The sequence below is a fragment of the Stomoxys calcitrans genome, chromosome 2 (assembly GCF_963082655.1).
Source record: "Stomoxys calcitrans chromosome 2, idStoCalc2.1, whole genome shotgun sequence".
Taxonomy (NCBI): Eukaryota; Metazoa; Arthropoda; class Insecta; order Diptera; family Muscidae; genus Stomoxys; species Stomoxys calcitrans.
In genome coordinates, this window is record NC_081553.1 from 28,408,508 (window position 1) to 28,426,172 (window position 17,665).

A 17,665-nucleotide genomic window follows, 5' to 3' on the forward strand; every position below is an offset into this window, starting at 1 on the left:
ACATTATAGTCATAAGTTTTCTTTATTATGTTTCTAATTCCACTTCAATGATTAAAAAAAAAGACTCAATAAATACAAACTTCAACTTCAACTTCAAATTGATTTCCATAACCGACCTCTAAAGCATACTTTTAGGCAAATGTTACTATTGTCTGCTATGGTAATAAAGTTTAACAGTCTAAAGAAGTTTGCCAAATGTTTCGACACTCTTAAACAATAGGGGAAATGGAAATTATTAAAACATTTTCTTATACTCATAACTAAATTTAAAATGAAATGCATACCTAAACTTATAACAAAAAAATATGATTCAGAGGATGAAATGAAAATCCAGCTTTACCCCTGGCCAAGGAATGCTTCCCCTCCTCAGTATATGGTAACAACAACAACAATAAGATTAATTGGCTATGACGGAACAATTGTCTTTCTAGCTGAACTCAGAATAGATTCCCAAGCGCCCGCATCTTCTGCGATCCTTCTCCTATATTTGACACATAAGTAGTTTCGTATCCACATGATCTTTACATCGGTTTTTTGTTGTTCCCCTTTTGATCTTCTTTCCTATTCTTACTGAGAAATGTGTATCAGCAATCGTCATCCTGCAGCGATTCCAAACTCATGTATGGCTTGAAATACCTTTGAACGTACAAGGCTGTCGAAAACGGCATTTTTCCCCAATTCCATTAAAAAGCTTACTTGTGAAGATTAAAATATTACTCCACAATAAAAGTCAAGTTCATTATAACAATGATAAATAATGTGACTTCTTTATTGATTTAACTGATTGCTGTTAGCTACTAGTTATGTATGCTTGTGTGCAAAATACTTTTTTGTATGATTGTTAAATTTTTATAATAATAAAGTAAAAAAAACAATTCAATTTTTTGGTATCATTCCTTCGCCTCGAACATGTGTTTACAGATCATCCATCCATTTTGACAAAATAGGCAACGAAAAACATCATTGACAAATTAAGCTTTGTACCGAACGATGAACAATTTTACTTACATATTACTATGTACATAAAATTATGAATTTCTTAACATTTTCAATATTTTGTCGTTGTTTTGTAGTATTTTAACACGACTAGCATCGATCATTTCCATATATTCCTGTATACTCGATTCAATTTGTAATAGTTGATTTTTCATAGGTTCTGTAGCCGATTCGGTGAGACTGAAAATCAAGACAAAGAAGAAAAATAAGCATGAAATTGAAATAATAAACATGAATTGAGAAATACTTAAATACTTTTTCGTAAATGGTTAACTAGCAGTTTTTAAGACTATTAGGAAGAGTATTCCATAGCCTTGACAAAAGTATTACAAATTATCTTTCAAATACAACGTGATTGAAACTTGCAATACGAATTTGAGAATTTTGGGTTGAATGCAAGAATTGAAAGTAAGGAAGAAGGAAACTGGGTTCACTGTATTTAAGGATATTGAAGAAAAAGCAGAGGCATCTAATATTAAGTTTGTTTCCCTCTAATTTGTTCCGCAATGGGATGTTTGGGAAAACACTAAATCACTTTGTATCTAATATTGGGGAAGTGCTCAAAAGAACATCCAAGTAATTGTTTCGCAAAGTATTCGTAGTCTCGCCTACAACGACGACCGTAAACAAACCGTAGTATGCTATGGAAACACTATTGAAGCCTAAGCAGATTAGTCCTATTGAATCCGGAATATACCTTAGCACCATACAAAATATGAGGCATCAGCAACGAATGAGCCAGCATATATTTTATTTGTGTGGGTAAAATAACATTCAAATTGTGAGCTTTTTAAGTATAAAGTTTAGTTTGGATCAGATATGTGCAATGTGCAAGGAAAATACAATATCAGAATCAGTTACAAAGCCCAATGAGGTCATAGCATCAGTCGATGTGACAACATTGTTTTGAACAATAATATTTTGAGGAGACTATTGATGGCGTGAGCTATTGAATACCACGCATTTTGTTTTACTAATTAATGTTAATTGTTAAGTTATTTGACCGATCCCATTGATAAACTCGTCCAATATCTTCATCAAGATTCGAGATGCAACTTTCTAACGTCAGATGTACTTAACAACTGAAAATCATCGGCATATATTGCTAAGTCTACATGTTGTACAGAAGAACGAACGTCATTAACATAGAGCATAAATAAAACAGGTCCCAAGACAGAACCTTGGGGTACACCAGTAGAAATAGAATTAACATAAAAAACACGATCATGGCAGACTACATACTGCGAGCGATTTGACAAAAATTACATAAGAAGTCTACAAGAGGTATGTGACTATTTGAAATTGTTAGAGTTTTAAAAAAAGAATGTCATGGTCAACAGAATCAAAAGCTTTGCTGAGGTCAAGTGCGGCAAGAATACGGGAATTGTCTTTATCTACAGCACGTCTGATCTCATCAGTAAGTTTGACCCTAAGAGATATGGTACCGTGGTGTTTTCTAAAACCCGATTGACAAGGGTCAATCAATGAAAAACTATTAAGATGATCCGCAAGTTGATCCCTTATTATCACTTCAAATGCCTTCGATAATGCTGAAAGGATGGAGATTGGACGATGATCAGAACAAATTTGATCGGTAGTGGCTTTTTTCTGTGGGGGTGTAACTCTAGCTAATTTCCATGATACAGGAAAGACATTCGTCATTAGGATAGTATTAAAAAAATTTAGTATATTCTGCTGAATATAAAGTAAGATTACCTTAATAAATTGAATAACTATACCATCGGTTCCTAAAGCATTTGACTTTATTCTAAATATTGCACATTGTAATTCGTCCGGATATATATTTCTAAAGTTAAGGGTGCTGTTACGGCTATCAGAGTAAATACTATTTATTTGGATAAAATCAGATACGTAGTTTGAAGTAAAATAATTATTCAACAACTAGAATCTACATCACAGTTGCTATCACATATAACCGAATCAAGACTGCCGGTAGAGTGTATTTTAAACCAAAATTCTCTCGAATCTGTGGAACCAGCAAAAAAACGAGCGCCATATGAGCGCCTTCTTATAATACTACTAGCCATAGCCTTGTATCTCTTATACCGCAAATCATTACTGGCAGAGGGTTCTACAATAGAAGCGCGATATGCTAAATCCCTGTTAAGGATAGCTAGCCGCACATCATTATTATTGTACAATTCTGGTTTGTTAATCTAATTTTCATTTAAAACTGATAGCTGTAAGTTCGTATCATTAGTACAGTTAGTACAAAATACATATGTATATTGACAGAGCCATAATCACGATAAGATTTGAAAAAAGTATTTCTCCTGGTTGGCAGCCTATATTGCAAAAGCATGAAGTTTCAAACTACAATAAATCGTGGTGCGTAGGAATGTTGTTGTGGAGGACGGAAAGATTGCAGCGAGTTAATGATAATTTAAGGCGTAAATACTTTCTAGAATCTAAAATATCACAGTTGAAGACTCCTAAAATTATTACATTATAGTATCTAACAACGATATCAGAAATCACATTTTTTAAAGCTTTAAAAGTGAAGTTACATACTATGCGCGCGCATTAAATGCAACTTTGCAAACAAATCCCACAAAAATAACGCCCAAAACTTACAAAATGCTGTGTGACACCACCTTGATTTTGTGAACGCACGTTGTCAATTTCAGAGACCGACCAACATCATACCAACCTTAAGTTTAAATGACTTTAAACGCCTAGGGACTATTTTCGAACGTTGTCAGAATGGGGACGCCTGCCACTTTTTCAAACGTTCCGTTTATAAATTAAGTGCTACTAACCTTTTCTCTCTTTTCAATTGATTGGCCGCTTGCGTATATGTATCACGCCACATTGTGAATTCCAGCTGCATAGCATCGATATCTTCTGGTATAAAATCCATTAGTTTTCCCAAAGGATTCACAGATTTCGTAAGACCTTGAATGACATCACGTAAATTGTTCATTGAAGTTTGTTTCATGACCATGCCATTGACAGAATCCTATGAAATACAACAAATAAAAATCGATGACACACCTAATTCCAGTTAAAAGCCCTTAGTACCTTTTCATTTTTGATTTGTTGATTGAAATCCTTTTGTTGTGTCAATTCTTTTTGAGTCTCTAGAATTTGTTGTACCAAATGGCCCTGTTGCTCCATAGGCTCTGATTCTGTTTGGGCTTCGGTCTTTAGGGCTCCCATCATTTCCTGCTCCACGTTGGCCGCATCGCTATTCTCAATTATCACCAGATTTTCACCATCATCATCTAAATCACCAAAATTTTCCAATTTCACTTGTATGCCTGACATTTTAATTTGATCATTGGGCTGCAGTATAATCTCAATGTTGCGATCTCGTCGTCTGGGAGCTCCTGGTCGGGCAGAAGGTGGCCTCGCTGAGGGTGGCCTAAGAGAGGTGCGTGGCCGATTTGTTTTATTGGGTAAATCTTTAGAATTTTCCCTTGTAAAAGTTGATTCACGTTTAACTTCATTGTTAACTATGCCAGCGGCAATGGCTACAGGGGTTGCTGGTGGTTCAGCTTTAGTGTTGGTATTTGCCAATGGCTTTTCTGCAAAATTATTTTCTGGGTCTTTGTTAATTGTGGTTTCCTTTGGTTGAGTTTTCATATCTGCTTCCGAATTAGCTTCCTTAAGACTGAAGTCATTTAATGGCTTAGATTTTCCCGATGATGATTTTCTTTTAATGCTATCTTTATCGTCTGGCACAGGCGTTAAGGCCTCATTCATATTTCCCATTAAATTTTGGTTTATTTTAGATTTTGCTGAAGAATTTCTGCTTATGCTATTATTCTCCTCTCCATTTTGTGATATTTCATTGTTCACTTTTTTAGGTGACTTTTTTAATTTTCCTGAGGATCTCCTACTAGCACTTTCTGTTTGTCTTTTTGGTGAAATATCATTGTTTTCAAAAGCCTTATCATCCCCCCCAAATAGACTATGCTCCATTTTCTCTTCTTGCGCCGGAGAAGGGCCAAAGGGATCTTCATTTTGTGGGTTAGGTGCCTTTTTGTCATTAACAGTCCCCAAATTGTCAGATGCTATGCTAGATTTCATTTTGGCTTCTTTTCTTTGTGGTTCTTGTTCTTCCTCATGTGAGCATTGAATGGATGCTGCCATGGGTGTTGTGTTTTCTCTATTTTTTGTTGTTTTCACTTCCTTGTTGGGTGATATGCTCTTGTGACTGCTTTGAGAATCGGCTTTAGACAACTTTCGTGCTGCAGACTCTTTAGATTTTTTTGCTGCACCTTTATCCTCCGCCTTACCGGGTTTTGTCGAGTTCTTTTCTTTTGCCGTTGTTGGGGTAATGGATTTCTGCCTCTCTTTGGGTCGCTTGGTTTTCTCCTCTGATGCTTGTTTGCTCAACTTATTGATTTCGCGTTTGGCTTTTGTAGTGGAATCCTTTGATTTTGCTACTTCCTTGTCTTTAGGTTTCTCGGCTTTCTCTTTAGGCTTTTCCACTGGTGATTTGATCTCTTTGCCTTTAAGCACTTGTTCCACTGCTGGCTGCCAGTTTAATTTATTTTCTATAATTTTTCCCATCAATTGCAACAACTCATTGGTCTTCTCGGCCTCATGGCCAGCCACTATTTTGGATGTTTTTACAGTTAAAGGGACATTGGTGCAAATTCCTTTGAATGTTAAAAGGCAGGAACGTTAATAAGGACTTTAAATACTACAAGAGTTTGCCAACTTACTAACAACATCAATCATCTTCTGCAGAAAATGCATTTTATCATCACGATCTTTAATATTGTCCGAGTTAAGCTCCTCCGGTGAGTAAAGACCCTCAAAGCAACCTGTTTCTCTAATAACCTGTTTACAGTATGATGAATTATTTTTTTTTCTTGTATTATTAAGCCTTTGGAAAACTTACCACTGCAAAAACATCATGAAGAAATCTAAAGGGTGGCTTCTTCAATAGCTTTTCACTTAAATTGGGTTTCTTAACATATTTGCCCAGAGTTTCCTGTGTATGTTTTATTACGGCCGGATTTATGTCCTCGGCCATCTTTAATTTTTTTTTTTTTATTAAAATGTTTGTTAAAAAAATTTAACTATTTTAACATTCCTTGCTTTGGAGAATTCTATTCCGTTGTTAAGAAAAGAACGTTACCTAGGCAACCAACTATTGAAGCAAGAAAACACCTGCAGGAATTCATAGAGTTGCCATATGTATATTATACAAAAGCGCCTTTTACTTGAACTATTTAAATTTTATTGCTTTTAAAAAATGCTTAGAAAACTATTTGGTTATTATTGATTTATAGATGTATTAGTAAAAATTATTGTATATAATTCCAGGAATCAATTTTTAGTACATAATATTTATATACATTTTTGAAAATATCATCCAAGACGAAGGCCCCAATGGTAAACATAGCTAAAGTTGATATGTTTGTTCCAAACAAAACAATATATTCATATGTATAATATTATAAATTGAGTACATTTTCTTTTGAGTCATCACATCGCATTTACACCGTTTTATTGTCTTCCTTTTCTTTTTTAATGGCTTTTGCTTCATCTTCATCATCCTCGTCGTCATCATCATCATTGCCCAATACATATTCAATAACTTCGTCGATGGGATAATTGTTGAGCAATTCCTTAATGGAGTCATTGTGTATGACGACGGTAAATAAAAGTTTGACATATTCACGCATACGACTTGCATACTCCCATTCATTGTAATTATGCTGATCTTTGGAGAGATCATGGCCACAATTTTCAATGACTTTGCAGAGAACCTAAAAGAAAAAGAAAAATAATGCATTGGTTTTCTAAAGGACAATAAAAAACGGTCGTAAAAGAAATGAAAAATATAAATAATTTTTTGGTTTAACAAACATTTACGCTTCCCCATTCACCTCAGAGGGAGAGAAAGTATTTGGTCTACCGTCGCACAGTGGCGCGGTTTGAGTCGTTCGTTTCGTTTCATTGTATGAACGCTTGAAAAGGGTTATGGCTCATGAAAGACAAAATTTGTGGAAAAATGGTGACTAAGTGGAGTAATTTTTTTTATTTAAGTTTTTTTCTCCTTTAATATTTTCAAATTATCAACCAAAACTGAAAAACAGTGTAACATATATTCCCAAATTAACAAAGAACAAAGCTTGGGCACCAAACTGAGAAAACGAAAAAAAAAAAAAAACAACAATCGCATACAAATCAAACCATACACTACAAAAGCTGTTCACAACAACAACTACCAAAGCAGACAAACTCCAACTAGACAATGTAGTTTACGAATTGTCGTGCAATGGCAAAGAAGGGTAACAATGCAATATGTGTTATATGGGCACCAATCGACGAAAACTGAAAATACGAATGGCAGAACACGAAGCAGACATCAAGAAAGGCAGAGAAAGCACAGCTTTATCACAACACATTAAAGAGACGGGACACAACATTGACTTTAAAGCTGTCAGAATTCTTGACAGAGAAAGGGTATGAAAATAAGAAGTATACACTTGAAAGTTTACTTATACAACAGAGACGTCGACGTCTGTATCGATGAACACGACAGAGGACAAAGCTACACTATTCCGTTGCAATAGTTTAGAGTGTAAATATAGTTCTGTAATATTAGTTTTTAATTATTCGCTGCAATATTTTACATTTTATTTATTTTTTTATTCATTATAAATGTGTCGAGATGTCCAGTTTTTTAATAAATTAAGAGAATAATGCAAATGTTAACAAATGTAAGTAAAAACTATAAACGTAACAAAACAGAAAAAATATTTTAAAAGCGTCTCTTGTTAATAGATTTCGCTAAATAAACTCTTGAAAAAGTCGAAAAAAAGCCGACGAAACGTCGAGGAAAGTATGAAATAAACTCGTTTTATTTGCATTTTGAAACACACATTGATCACGTAAGAGATGAAAAAGGTTTTTTTTAATTTTTTTTTAATATTTGTAAAATTTTCATCATAATTCGTACTTTAGTTTTTTTCGGAAATTTTTAGTTGAATAACTTTTAATAGAAAAGGGCAATCTTTATTTTTTTTTATTATTCGGAGAATTTTGTAATTTTTACAATTGGCAAAGAAATAATGCCACAATTTTAAAAATAACAAAGATATCTTGACTGAAATCTTAAAAAAAATTTGTAACTCCAATCTCATAAAAAGTTATAGATATTTGTAGGGCTTTAAGAGCTCTTATAACGATAGACCTATAAATGTCTATTTGGCAGCATTTCAAAATCTGAAAAGCTAGATTTGGTTGAGTTATATCCTACACCGACCGCGTGATAATATAGCGAGAAATGTCCTAGACTGGAACTCGAAAGGACAGCGAGGAAAGGTACACCCGAAAAACATATGGATCCGCTGTACGAAAAGAGAGTTAGAATCAAGCCAGGAGTCAGAGCCGAACAATTTTGCCGGGAGTCGGAGTCGAGATATATTCTCGGGTAGCATTTTTGAAATCGTCGGAATGTTTTACATATGAAAGGTTCTTTCAAAAGTTCGTAGGCGCACATGAAAATTTTGATTTTTGCCAACTGTTTCCGCTGTACGCGCCATAGTGCGTCGTGCTAAGATAACTTTCTATTTAATGGGACAAGTTAGATTATAGACGCTGTCTGAAAATATACGTTCTTTCTTATAATACAATAGTATGGACCAGGGCTGCGGGTCGAGCAATTTTTACTCGACTCCGGGAAGATTGCTCGAATCCGGAGTCGACTACAAGCACTTAATTTTTGTAACAAAAAAAATCTCTTAATTTTATGACAATAAAAAATAAAAAAATTGCCGACTATCTGCAAGCCAATTTTCCGCCAAAACATGACATGACGGCAATTTTCTTAACTAGCTTTATTCGTCCTTTTTACGCCAGTCCAAGTTCCATTATATTGGGTTGCCCAAAAAGTAATTGCGGATTTTTAAAAGAAAGTAAATGCATTTTTAATAAAACTTAGAATGAACTTTAATCAAATATACTTTTTTTACATTTTTTTTCTAAAGCAAGCTAAAAGTAACAGCTGATAACTGACAGAAGAAAGAATGCAATTACAGAGTCACAAGCTGTGAAAAAAATTGTCAACGCCGACTATATGAAAAAGCCGAATTACTTTTTGGGCAACCCAATATGAACTTTTTTCTAACTCGAGCTGGAATTTTTCAAAGACAGTTCTATTTTTGGGTATTATTCTACCCATTTGTCGTTAATGGGTTAAGTCAGTCTAACCATATTCGCCCATCCGTTCAACACATAGGCGTAATCACGATGGCGTTCGAACGAATGAGGCTATCCGCATGAAATTTTTCATAGATGCTTCTTATTGATGTAGGTCGTTGGCCGTCAGAAATAGGTAATTAGGTTCAGATTGATTTTAGTTTCTAATACTAAGCAATTTTATTTACTTATTTAGAATACGGGTGGAAGTTGTTAATATTTGTATACCCTACATCACTACTGTCGTACAAAGAAGAGAGATAGACCCAATTACAAGCATACCGATCGACCCAGACACACTTTCTGATTCGATTAAGCTATGTCCGCCTGTCTGTCCACTTTAGTTTGTGTACACATTTATTACAGGCTTCTTTTTTGGCCTATAGACGGAGCCTATTAAAATTTGAAGAAATCGGTTCAGATTTAGATATAGCTCCCATATATATGTTCGTTCGATTTGGACTAATACTGCAATAATGTCGTCATTTATCAGTCGATACTCGAAACTAGACACGAAAGTTTCTCATATGTCTCTTCTCATTACAAGTGAATTTCAAAGAAATCGGTTCAGATTTAGATATAGCATACCAAGTAAATGTGTCGCCCGACTTCCGCTAGAGCCTTTGCCAGCGCATTTATCAACCGAACTTCTCAAATTTGTACACTATGTCCTATGTAACTATGTCGTCTATGATTTCTAAAATATGTACTGATTTTGTTAGAAATTCTAAATAGAAACAAGATTTTAATGAAATTTTTCCAAAATCAAAATTTCCATGCAAATAAAATTTTTTCTAAAGCTTCAAACTTTTATGAAATTTTTTCTGAAGCATACAATTTTATAAAAATTTTGTCCACCGATTTTTTTTAAACAATATTTTAAAGCAATTTTTTCCAAAAAAATTAAATAAAAAAAATTTCTAAACAAAAAATATCAATGCCATTTTTTACGATAAAATTTTAAAGAAATTTTAAAGACCAATTTTTATTGATATTTTTTTAAATTGTTCCAAAATAAAATTCCAATGCAATTTTCCCTAAAGACAAAATGTCAACGAGATTTTTTTTTTAAGACAAAATTAAATGGCATTTTATAGATTTTTTTTGTTAACACAATGTGCAAATTTTTCTTCAATAAAAATTAAAAAAACAAAATTTCCTTAATGAAATTCTAATTTTTTTTAAGACAACATTTTAATTTTAATGACATTTTTGTGAAAAAAAAAATTTTTTGAAAGTTCCTTTAAAGACAACACAGCAATAACATTTAAAAAAAAAAAAACAATATTTCTACAAACAAGTTTCTCCAAGAGAAGTTTCCTTGGAATTTTGAATGTTTTATTTTTTAATCTTGCCGTTTTTCATTTCAAGCTTTGGGTCTTTCGTTTATACCCACCACCATAGGATGGGGGTTTACTAATCTAGTCATTCCGTTTGTAACACCTCCAAATATTGATCTGAGACCCCATAAAGTATTTATATTCTGGATCGTCTAGACATTCTGATTCGATCTAGCCATGTCCGTCCATCCGTCTGTCGAAATCGCGATAGCGGTCGAACGTGTAAAGCTAGCAGCGTGAAATTTTCCACATATATTGGGTTGCCCAAAAAGTAATTGCGGATTTTTAAAAGAAAGTAAATGCATTTTTAATAAAACTTAGAATGAACTTTAATCAAATATACTTTTTTTCTAAAGCAAGCTAAAAGTAACAGCTGATAACTGACAGGAGAAAGAATGCAATTACAGAGTCACAAGCTGTGAAAAAATTTGTCAATGCCGACTATATGAAAAATCCGCAATTACTTTTTGGGCAACCCAATACTTATAATTGATGTAGGTCGTTGGGGATTGCAAATGGGCCATATCGGTTCAGATTTGGATATAGCCCCCATATAAACCGATCTCCCGATTTGACTTCTTGAGCCCCTGAAAGTCGCAATTTTTGTCCCACTTAGCTGAAATTTTGCATGTAGTGTTCTGTTATGACTCCTAACAACTGTGCCAAGTACGGTTTAAATCAGCTCCCATATAGACCGGTCTCTCGATTATCCTTGTTCGGTTCCTAGAAGCTTTAATTTTTGCTGGTTTGACAGAAGTTTGGTAAATGAATAAAATTATGCCCTTCGTCTAAATTTAGTTTGTATAAATTTTTAGCAGAATCCATGGTGGTGGGTTCCAAAGATTCTGCCCGGCCAAACTTAGCAAGCTTTTGCTTGTTTTTCATTGAATTTATTAATTAATATTACAATGGAATGCATTTTAAGGTGATATATCCAAATAAAAAACAAACCCCGATTTTCATAAAAAAAAACATGGATAAATAATTTTAATAAAAAACAAAAAGACCACGAGTTTTAATTTAAAAACAGCAAAATTGTATTCAAAAAATTATTAGATTTTTTTTGAAACATTTTTTATTACTTTTACTTTGGGTGGAGTCGGGGTCGAGAAAATTATCTCGACTCCGGGCAAAATTGTTCGTCTCCGACTCTGCAATCCTGGTAGTGACAGACCCAAGACTCTAGTTGGAATCGAATCCACGACACCCGCACTTATATTCTGGGGTCGGTATCAAATTCTGCTCGGAACATTCTCCGTATTATAACTTGCTCAAATAGCGAAAAGTCCTCATGGTGCCATAATCCACCTAAGTCCGCCTATGATGCTGAACGCCTGGGTTCGAATCCTGGAATGGTCTTGTGCAGGCCTTTGGTAAACACTCACCCACACACGCGTAGGTTTTTTACATGAGACAGACACTACAACGATTTATGTGATCAGATGAAAATGATAGCGAGACGCTTTCATATGACTCAGTGTGCAGCGAGTTTTTCCTCATATCCCACTGTAGCGTCGAGATAAAAATACTACCAAGCACTGAATGGTGGTTATTTTTCAAAATTATCTACCCAACAACAACTTGTGCTTTTTAATCTGTATTCAGTGTCTCGCTCGCGACTTGAATTACACGTGGGCTCAGCGTTCACGAGTTCAGCTGTCGGTGTTTACCCATGCTTTTATCAAATTAACCACGTTACCTTCGTACGAAAGTTGTACTGCAAAAGCAAGTTCAGTCGAAGTTCAATCGAGAGATAGGTCTATAAGTGGTCTATAATTCCTGCCTATGGATAGCTATGCTGGTTGGAACCTTGAGCTCCGAATTGTGTGGTGTTCATTGTTATCATGAGAATCCCAGCTGAGAGCTACCAGGCGCGTCCACACACGTTGCTGCAGTTGTTATTGTCGTATCAGTGTTTTGTACACTGAGGCGACAGCCCTATACGATGAAGACAGCCGTAGACGATGTATGGCGTTGTCCACAAGTTGCTTACAGTGGAATTGGCCGTAGGAGGCTGTAGTTGCTTACATACTGAGTTCCTGTGGTACTCTATATGACAAAAGTAAATTATTGGTCCATTTAAATAGCGATCAATGACCATCATGTTCCCAATCGATCGATGCTATGGACTGGAACAAGTTTGCTTACCTATTGGAAGCTTCACGATAATCGCATCCTCCACATACAAAAATGTGATAACAACAAAAAAAAAAACAATGACAAAAAAATTATCTATGCAAAGTTCTAGCTCATTGTCCTAATTTTTAAAGACTGTATTGTGAATTCAACAGATTGACAGACGGATAGAGGGACTTGGCTAGATAATCTTAGAAATTTACGACGATCATGATGTACATGAGTACTCTGTAGAATCGATTATGGATATTTCGATATGTTACAAACGAAACACAACTCTGAGTTGTATCCAGGAAGTTTCAAAGTACACTTTTGAATTAAAGAGATAATTCTACAACATTAAAGCAAAGCTTACAAGACCGTATTCGAGTGGATACCAAGTAAACAAATATTCCTTCTCCTGTTCGAGTGGTATCAAAAAGGACGGAAACGTCTAAGTAAGTCTGAAACACTATCTTGCAGCTCAAACCTCTCTCTCTAGGAGCCAAAACCCTCTTACCCAAATAGTTTTACATCTTCTTAGTAGCATGGTAACCAACTGTATTTGCTTAAAATTACAAAATTTCCCTAACAGAATACTTACCGTTTCTTCCGAAATATCTGGCCATCCAAATTTCTTCAGAGTCACCGAATCCACCAACATATCGAGCAACTTGCTAACATTCTCCTTTAATTTCAAATCTTCCTCACTTAATTTCTCTTCGTCATCGGTGCTGAAATGTGTTAAATTATCATCGTCAGCAATGGCAGCAGCCAAACTTTCGGCTAATGATTTGCGTTCTTTCTTATTTTCCGGTGTTCTAAATGTCTTGGCAGCAATGGTATTAGTGGTGACAGGTTCTATAATACCACCATGCGATTCCAGGGGAATAACGGTAAAGGCTTCATTAGATAAAATAATGGTTTCGCCCGAAACATTTGAAGTGGTAGGGCCATTATTAATAATGAACTCTTCCAAAATTTCAACATTGTTAGAGTCTGATTGTGCAGTAGTTCTGGTGGTGCTTGTGCTTGGAGTTGAGTGAATAATCCGCTTGTTGGCCAGACCTTCAATGCTGCTATTCAATATTTCCCCATCACTGTTTGTTGTTACAAACTCAATGCGTTGCCCCTGGGAATCTTCAATTTTGATGATTTTTGGTGCTGGAATAGGTGGTGGTGGTGGAGTAGTTGCTTCTTCAAATTCACTACGATCGGCAAATGGATCTTCGTTGACAAACGTTTCGGGATCTTCCTGATGGACTTTAAGAATATGAAATTGCAGGCTTTGTACACAGTCAAAGTTTTCTTTGCACACAGCACAATCGGTGCGATTCTTGCGTTTACGTTTTTGTATAGGGGCTGGAATGAAAGTAAAATTGTCCATTAGGATGAAAACAGAAAAATATAAACAAATACTTACTAATATGATTGCCAGCTTCCATATGTTGGTCATAACCGATTTCTGTTTTGAAACCTATCTTACAGATATCACATCTCTTGACCATTTTTGCTCGACCTCTGGGTTTGCGGCTAACATTATGAGACTTTGAGTGTTTTTCCAATCTAAAGTTACAGTATAGTACAGAAAATAATAAGAACAAGAGCTATTAATTGTTTAGTAATTGTAGACACATACTGTTTTTCAGTCTTGAATTTCTCTGGACACTGATCGCATGCATACGGCCTAAGATGTGTTTTAAGATGTGTGCGCAGCTGGGTGCCTTGTATAAAACTTTTGCCACATTCTGTGCAGACATGAGGCCTTTCGCCTGTATGACGTTTCATATGTCGATTCAATACCTCCTTGACAGCAAATGATTGTTTGCACTAAACAGAGAAGTTCAATTATAGCAAAGCAAAAAACATTGTCATCATTGAAAAAAATGTCCTTTTTACATACTACTGAACAAGTATAGGGTTTCTCTCCGGTGTGATAACGCCTATGTTTTTTCAAAGCCACTAATGAGGGAAATTTCTTTTCACACAAATCACAATCAAAAGGTCTTTCACCAGTATGTGTACGGGTATGTATGCTAAGGAAGATTTTTGAAAGAAACGAATTTTAAAAAGTTGAGAATAGAAAAAGTGGGTAAATACTAATGCCACTTACTTTAATGTGGATAAACTATAAAAACATTTTTTACATATGGGACACATATATTCTGATTTCTTGGCAACATGAGTGCCCAAATGTTGTTTGAGATGTGCCCGCAAGTTGTCCAAACGATAAAAAGCCTTGTTGCATACCTTACAATGCAAGGTGTCGTTTTCGTTGGCCGAACATGAACTAAATTTCTGATGGCGGCTCAAATGATATGAACGTGTAAAATCTTTGCCACATATTTTACATGCAAAAGGTTTCTTGCGATTTCTATGTTGATCTTCGTGCAACTTCAATAGATTGGCACTACGTAATTTGGCATTGCATATGCTACAAGGATAGTCATTGAATTCTGAATGTGTTATAAATATGTGACGTTCATAGCTCATTTGGGTTTTAAAGGACCTAGGACAATCAGGACAATTTATGTGTCCTAACTGAAGATACACAAGGAATAATGTTAATAGTTAGTTTAAAAATTTTCAGATTTAAGAATTCTCACATGAAATGTATCGTAACTTTCGCCACAACAAAAGCATACATCTTTGTTTTCCATAATGACGGCATCCTTTTCGATTTTCTCCAAATTTTTCAGCATTTCCTGTTTACGCAATTCATAGCCACTATCAAAGCGACAATAATCCAAATGTTTTTTCAAGCCCTATTGAGGAAGAAAAAATATAAAAAATAAATAAATATGTAGTATGTCCACGTTATGTAATGACTATAATAATTGTCTAGGTTGAACATGGCAAATCATTTATTAACAAATTGTTAATCTACCACTTGTGACTTATAATTGCATAATAAAAAAATAAATAAAGTAAATCATGACAAAATAAAATATTGGCTGATGTAAGTGTCAACAAATTCAAATACTGCATACCAATAACATATATGACTTTTTAGATAAGTAGTTTGTCAGAGGTGATAGACATAACTCTGCTGAATCTCAATGATAATACTTGCGGGGTCGATTATAGATTGTGGCGCAACTATAGTTGCGTGCCAAGCGACGAAAACATGAATTAAAATTAAGTATACATTTTTTCTCAGCTTCAATCAATATCGGTATTTTGAAAGTTCATCTATTAAATAATTTGTAAAAACATATGCAATTTAATCAAGAAATGGAAATTTCTATAACAAATTTGGCCGTTGGCCACTCAACTGAAATTGGGTTGTAATCCATTTTCGACCCATTATCATTGCGCAACAACCTACCTTATAGAAAGGTCGACTATATGGAACCGTTACGCTGAAAGCGTTGGAGAGAAGCTACGGAACTCAAGCATCACGTTTGATGGTAAGATGCTCACGCTCCTCCTGACAGAAGCAATATTATGCTTATAAAATCTGCGAGTCTCCAAAATCAGGAGTTAGATTAAAATTATGTGAAAAAATCGCGACGATTTTAAGCTTATTTATCAAGCTGTAATAATATTGCATATTTTTAGGGATTGAATATGAACTTCAAAAAGGTCCTTTTAAAAAGAATTGTTTGACATGGTACTCTAGGCAGCAAACTTATTTTATACAGCATATATGTATTTTCGACAATGCAATCTTCGAATAAAAATATATACATAGATCATAAGAATAACAATTTACAAGCACGAAGCAATGCTCACCTTTAAACGGCGAAATGTCTTAAAGCATTTGCCACAAACGTGTTCAACAATTTCCTGTGTCCTCTCCGACTGAGCATCATTTTCATCATCACTTATTTGAACTTCTTCCAATATCTCTCCACTGGGCTTGGTTGTACCGGCTTCATCGTCATTTTCAGTCAAAATAAAATTGATCGTTTCACTTTCTTCCCCACCTTCAGCATTCTTTTCACCTTTTACAGTATGCACAAGATAATGATCCATTCTCTTTTGCTTCATAGCAGGAGCTGGAGCCTTTGGTTTAGCTATTCCCAAAGTCATTTGCTTGGTGGGAGATAGAGGTACAGAAGTCACCACAGGAACCACAGTTACCGGGGCAGCTGGAGTTTGATTTTCATTCAAGATTTTTATTTTGCGTGGCGCCGGCATTTTCTCAACTTTTTCTTTCTTCACATTCGTACTCATCTTGATGTTTGACACAAATGCCTTTCAAGGATATCTAAATTTTAAAAACATAAAGTAAGCTTTTAGGCAAATATTTCACAGTACTATGACGTTATCCAAAAATATCATTTTGATATACAATAAATGCAATTCACAAACAGTCGATAGTCGCCTAAAAACACCAACCCTAAAATTGAAAATGGCGACTGGGCCTATTACATTGCTCTCTTCTCTCTTTACATGGGTATGGAATGTAGACAACAATGAAAATAATCCACGAGAGAATAAATGAGTAAGAGCAACAACGATGACAGCGCAACAAGTTTATACAAAGTCATTTACGTGTGTATGAATGTATATATGAATGCGACGATCGCCCCCAAAAACAGAAATGTAAAATCCAATTGAATTTTTTCCAAATGATTTGCTGCATACTTTTCAAAGTGTTATTTCCACTTGTTTTCGATCAAACAATAATATTATCATATTGCACTTTTAATACTTAATTTAGTTTGTACTTGAGAGATTAGATAAACACAAATTCTGTGGTCGGTTTTACGGTTGTCTTTTTATGCGCTTGCTGCTTTCTTGCACGTCGCAGGGAAAGTTGGTCAAATTTTAGTCCATGAGTAGTACTACGCTGGTTTTTTAATCACTTGCATTTTTTTCAGTTCATTGCCTTGAAATCTTGGCATCTTTTTTAAAATGTATTGCACTAACTTACTAATTTTTCTTGCTTTTCCTTCTCTCTACCAAAAGTCTTTACCTAATTTTATGCTAAGAAAATGTGGAATAACTGAGTAATGCCAACTTCAATCCAACAAATTCCGTTCGAACGTTTTTGAAGATCACTTATTCAGATACCGTAAAAT

At 34.8% G+C, this 17,665-nt stretch overlaps 2 protein-coding genes across 3 annotated transcripts; both read right to left on the reverse strand.

Annotated features, from left to right (window-relative positions):
- Window positions 1–724: 724 nt before the first annotated feature.
- LOC106080558 (TRAF3-interacting protein 1) lies at window positions 725–6,100 on the reverse strand. Its single transcript, XM_013241974.2, has 5 exons — window positions 5,870–6,100; window positions 5,691–5,808; window positions 4,039–5,624; window positions 3,777–3,976; window positions 725–1,176 (listed from the first exon to the last, which is right to left on the reverse strand). Exons 1-5 carry the CDS (start codon window positions 6,002–6,004, stop codon window positions 1,029–1,031), a joined length of 2,187 nt encoding a protein of 728 aa, XP_013097428.2. The 5' UTR covers window positions 6,005–6,100; the 3' UTR covers window positions 725–1,028.
- A 120-nt stretch (window positions 6,101–6,220) lies between these two features.
- LOC106080557 (protein suppressor of hairy wing) lies at window positions 6,221–17,576 on the reverse strand. Of its 2 annotated transcripts, none has more exons than XM_013241972.2 (9): window positions 17,518–17,576; window positions 16,371–16,848; window positions 15,242–15,400; window positions 14,749–15,176; window positions 14,539–14,671; window positions 14,275–14,465; window positions 14,059–14,201; window positions 13,240–13,997; window positions 6,221–6,743 (listed from the first exon to the last, which is right to left on the reverse strand). In XM_013241972.2, exons 2-9 carry the CDS (start codon window positions 16,812–16,814, stop codon window positions 6,471–6,473), a joined length of 2,529 nt encoding a protein of 842 aa, XP_013097426.2. In that variant the 5' UTR covers window positions 16,815–16,848; window positions 17,518–17,576; the 3' UTR covers window positions 6,221–6,470. The 2 variants fall into 2 exon arrangements, with proteins under 2 accessions (XP_013097426.2, XP_013097427.2); XM_013241973.2 differs by lacking the exon at window positions 17,518–17,576 and adding an exon at window positions 17,312–17,457.
- Window positions 17,577–17,665: the final 89 nt, after the last annotated feature.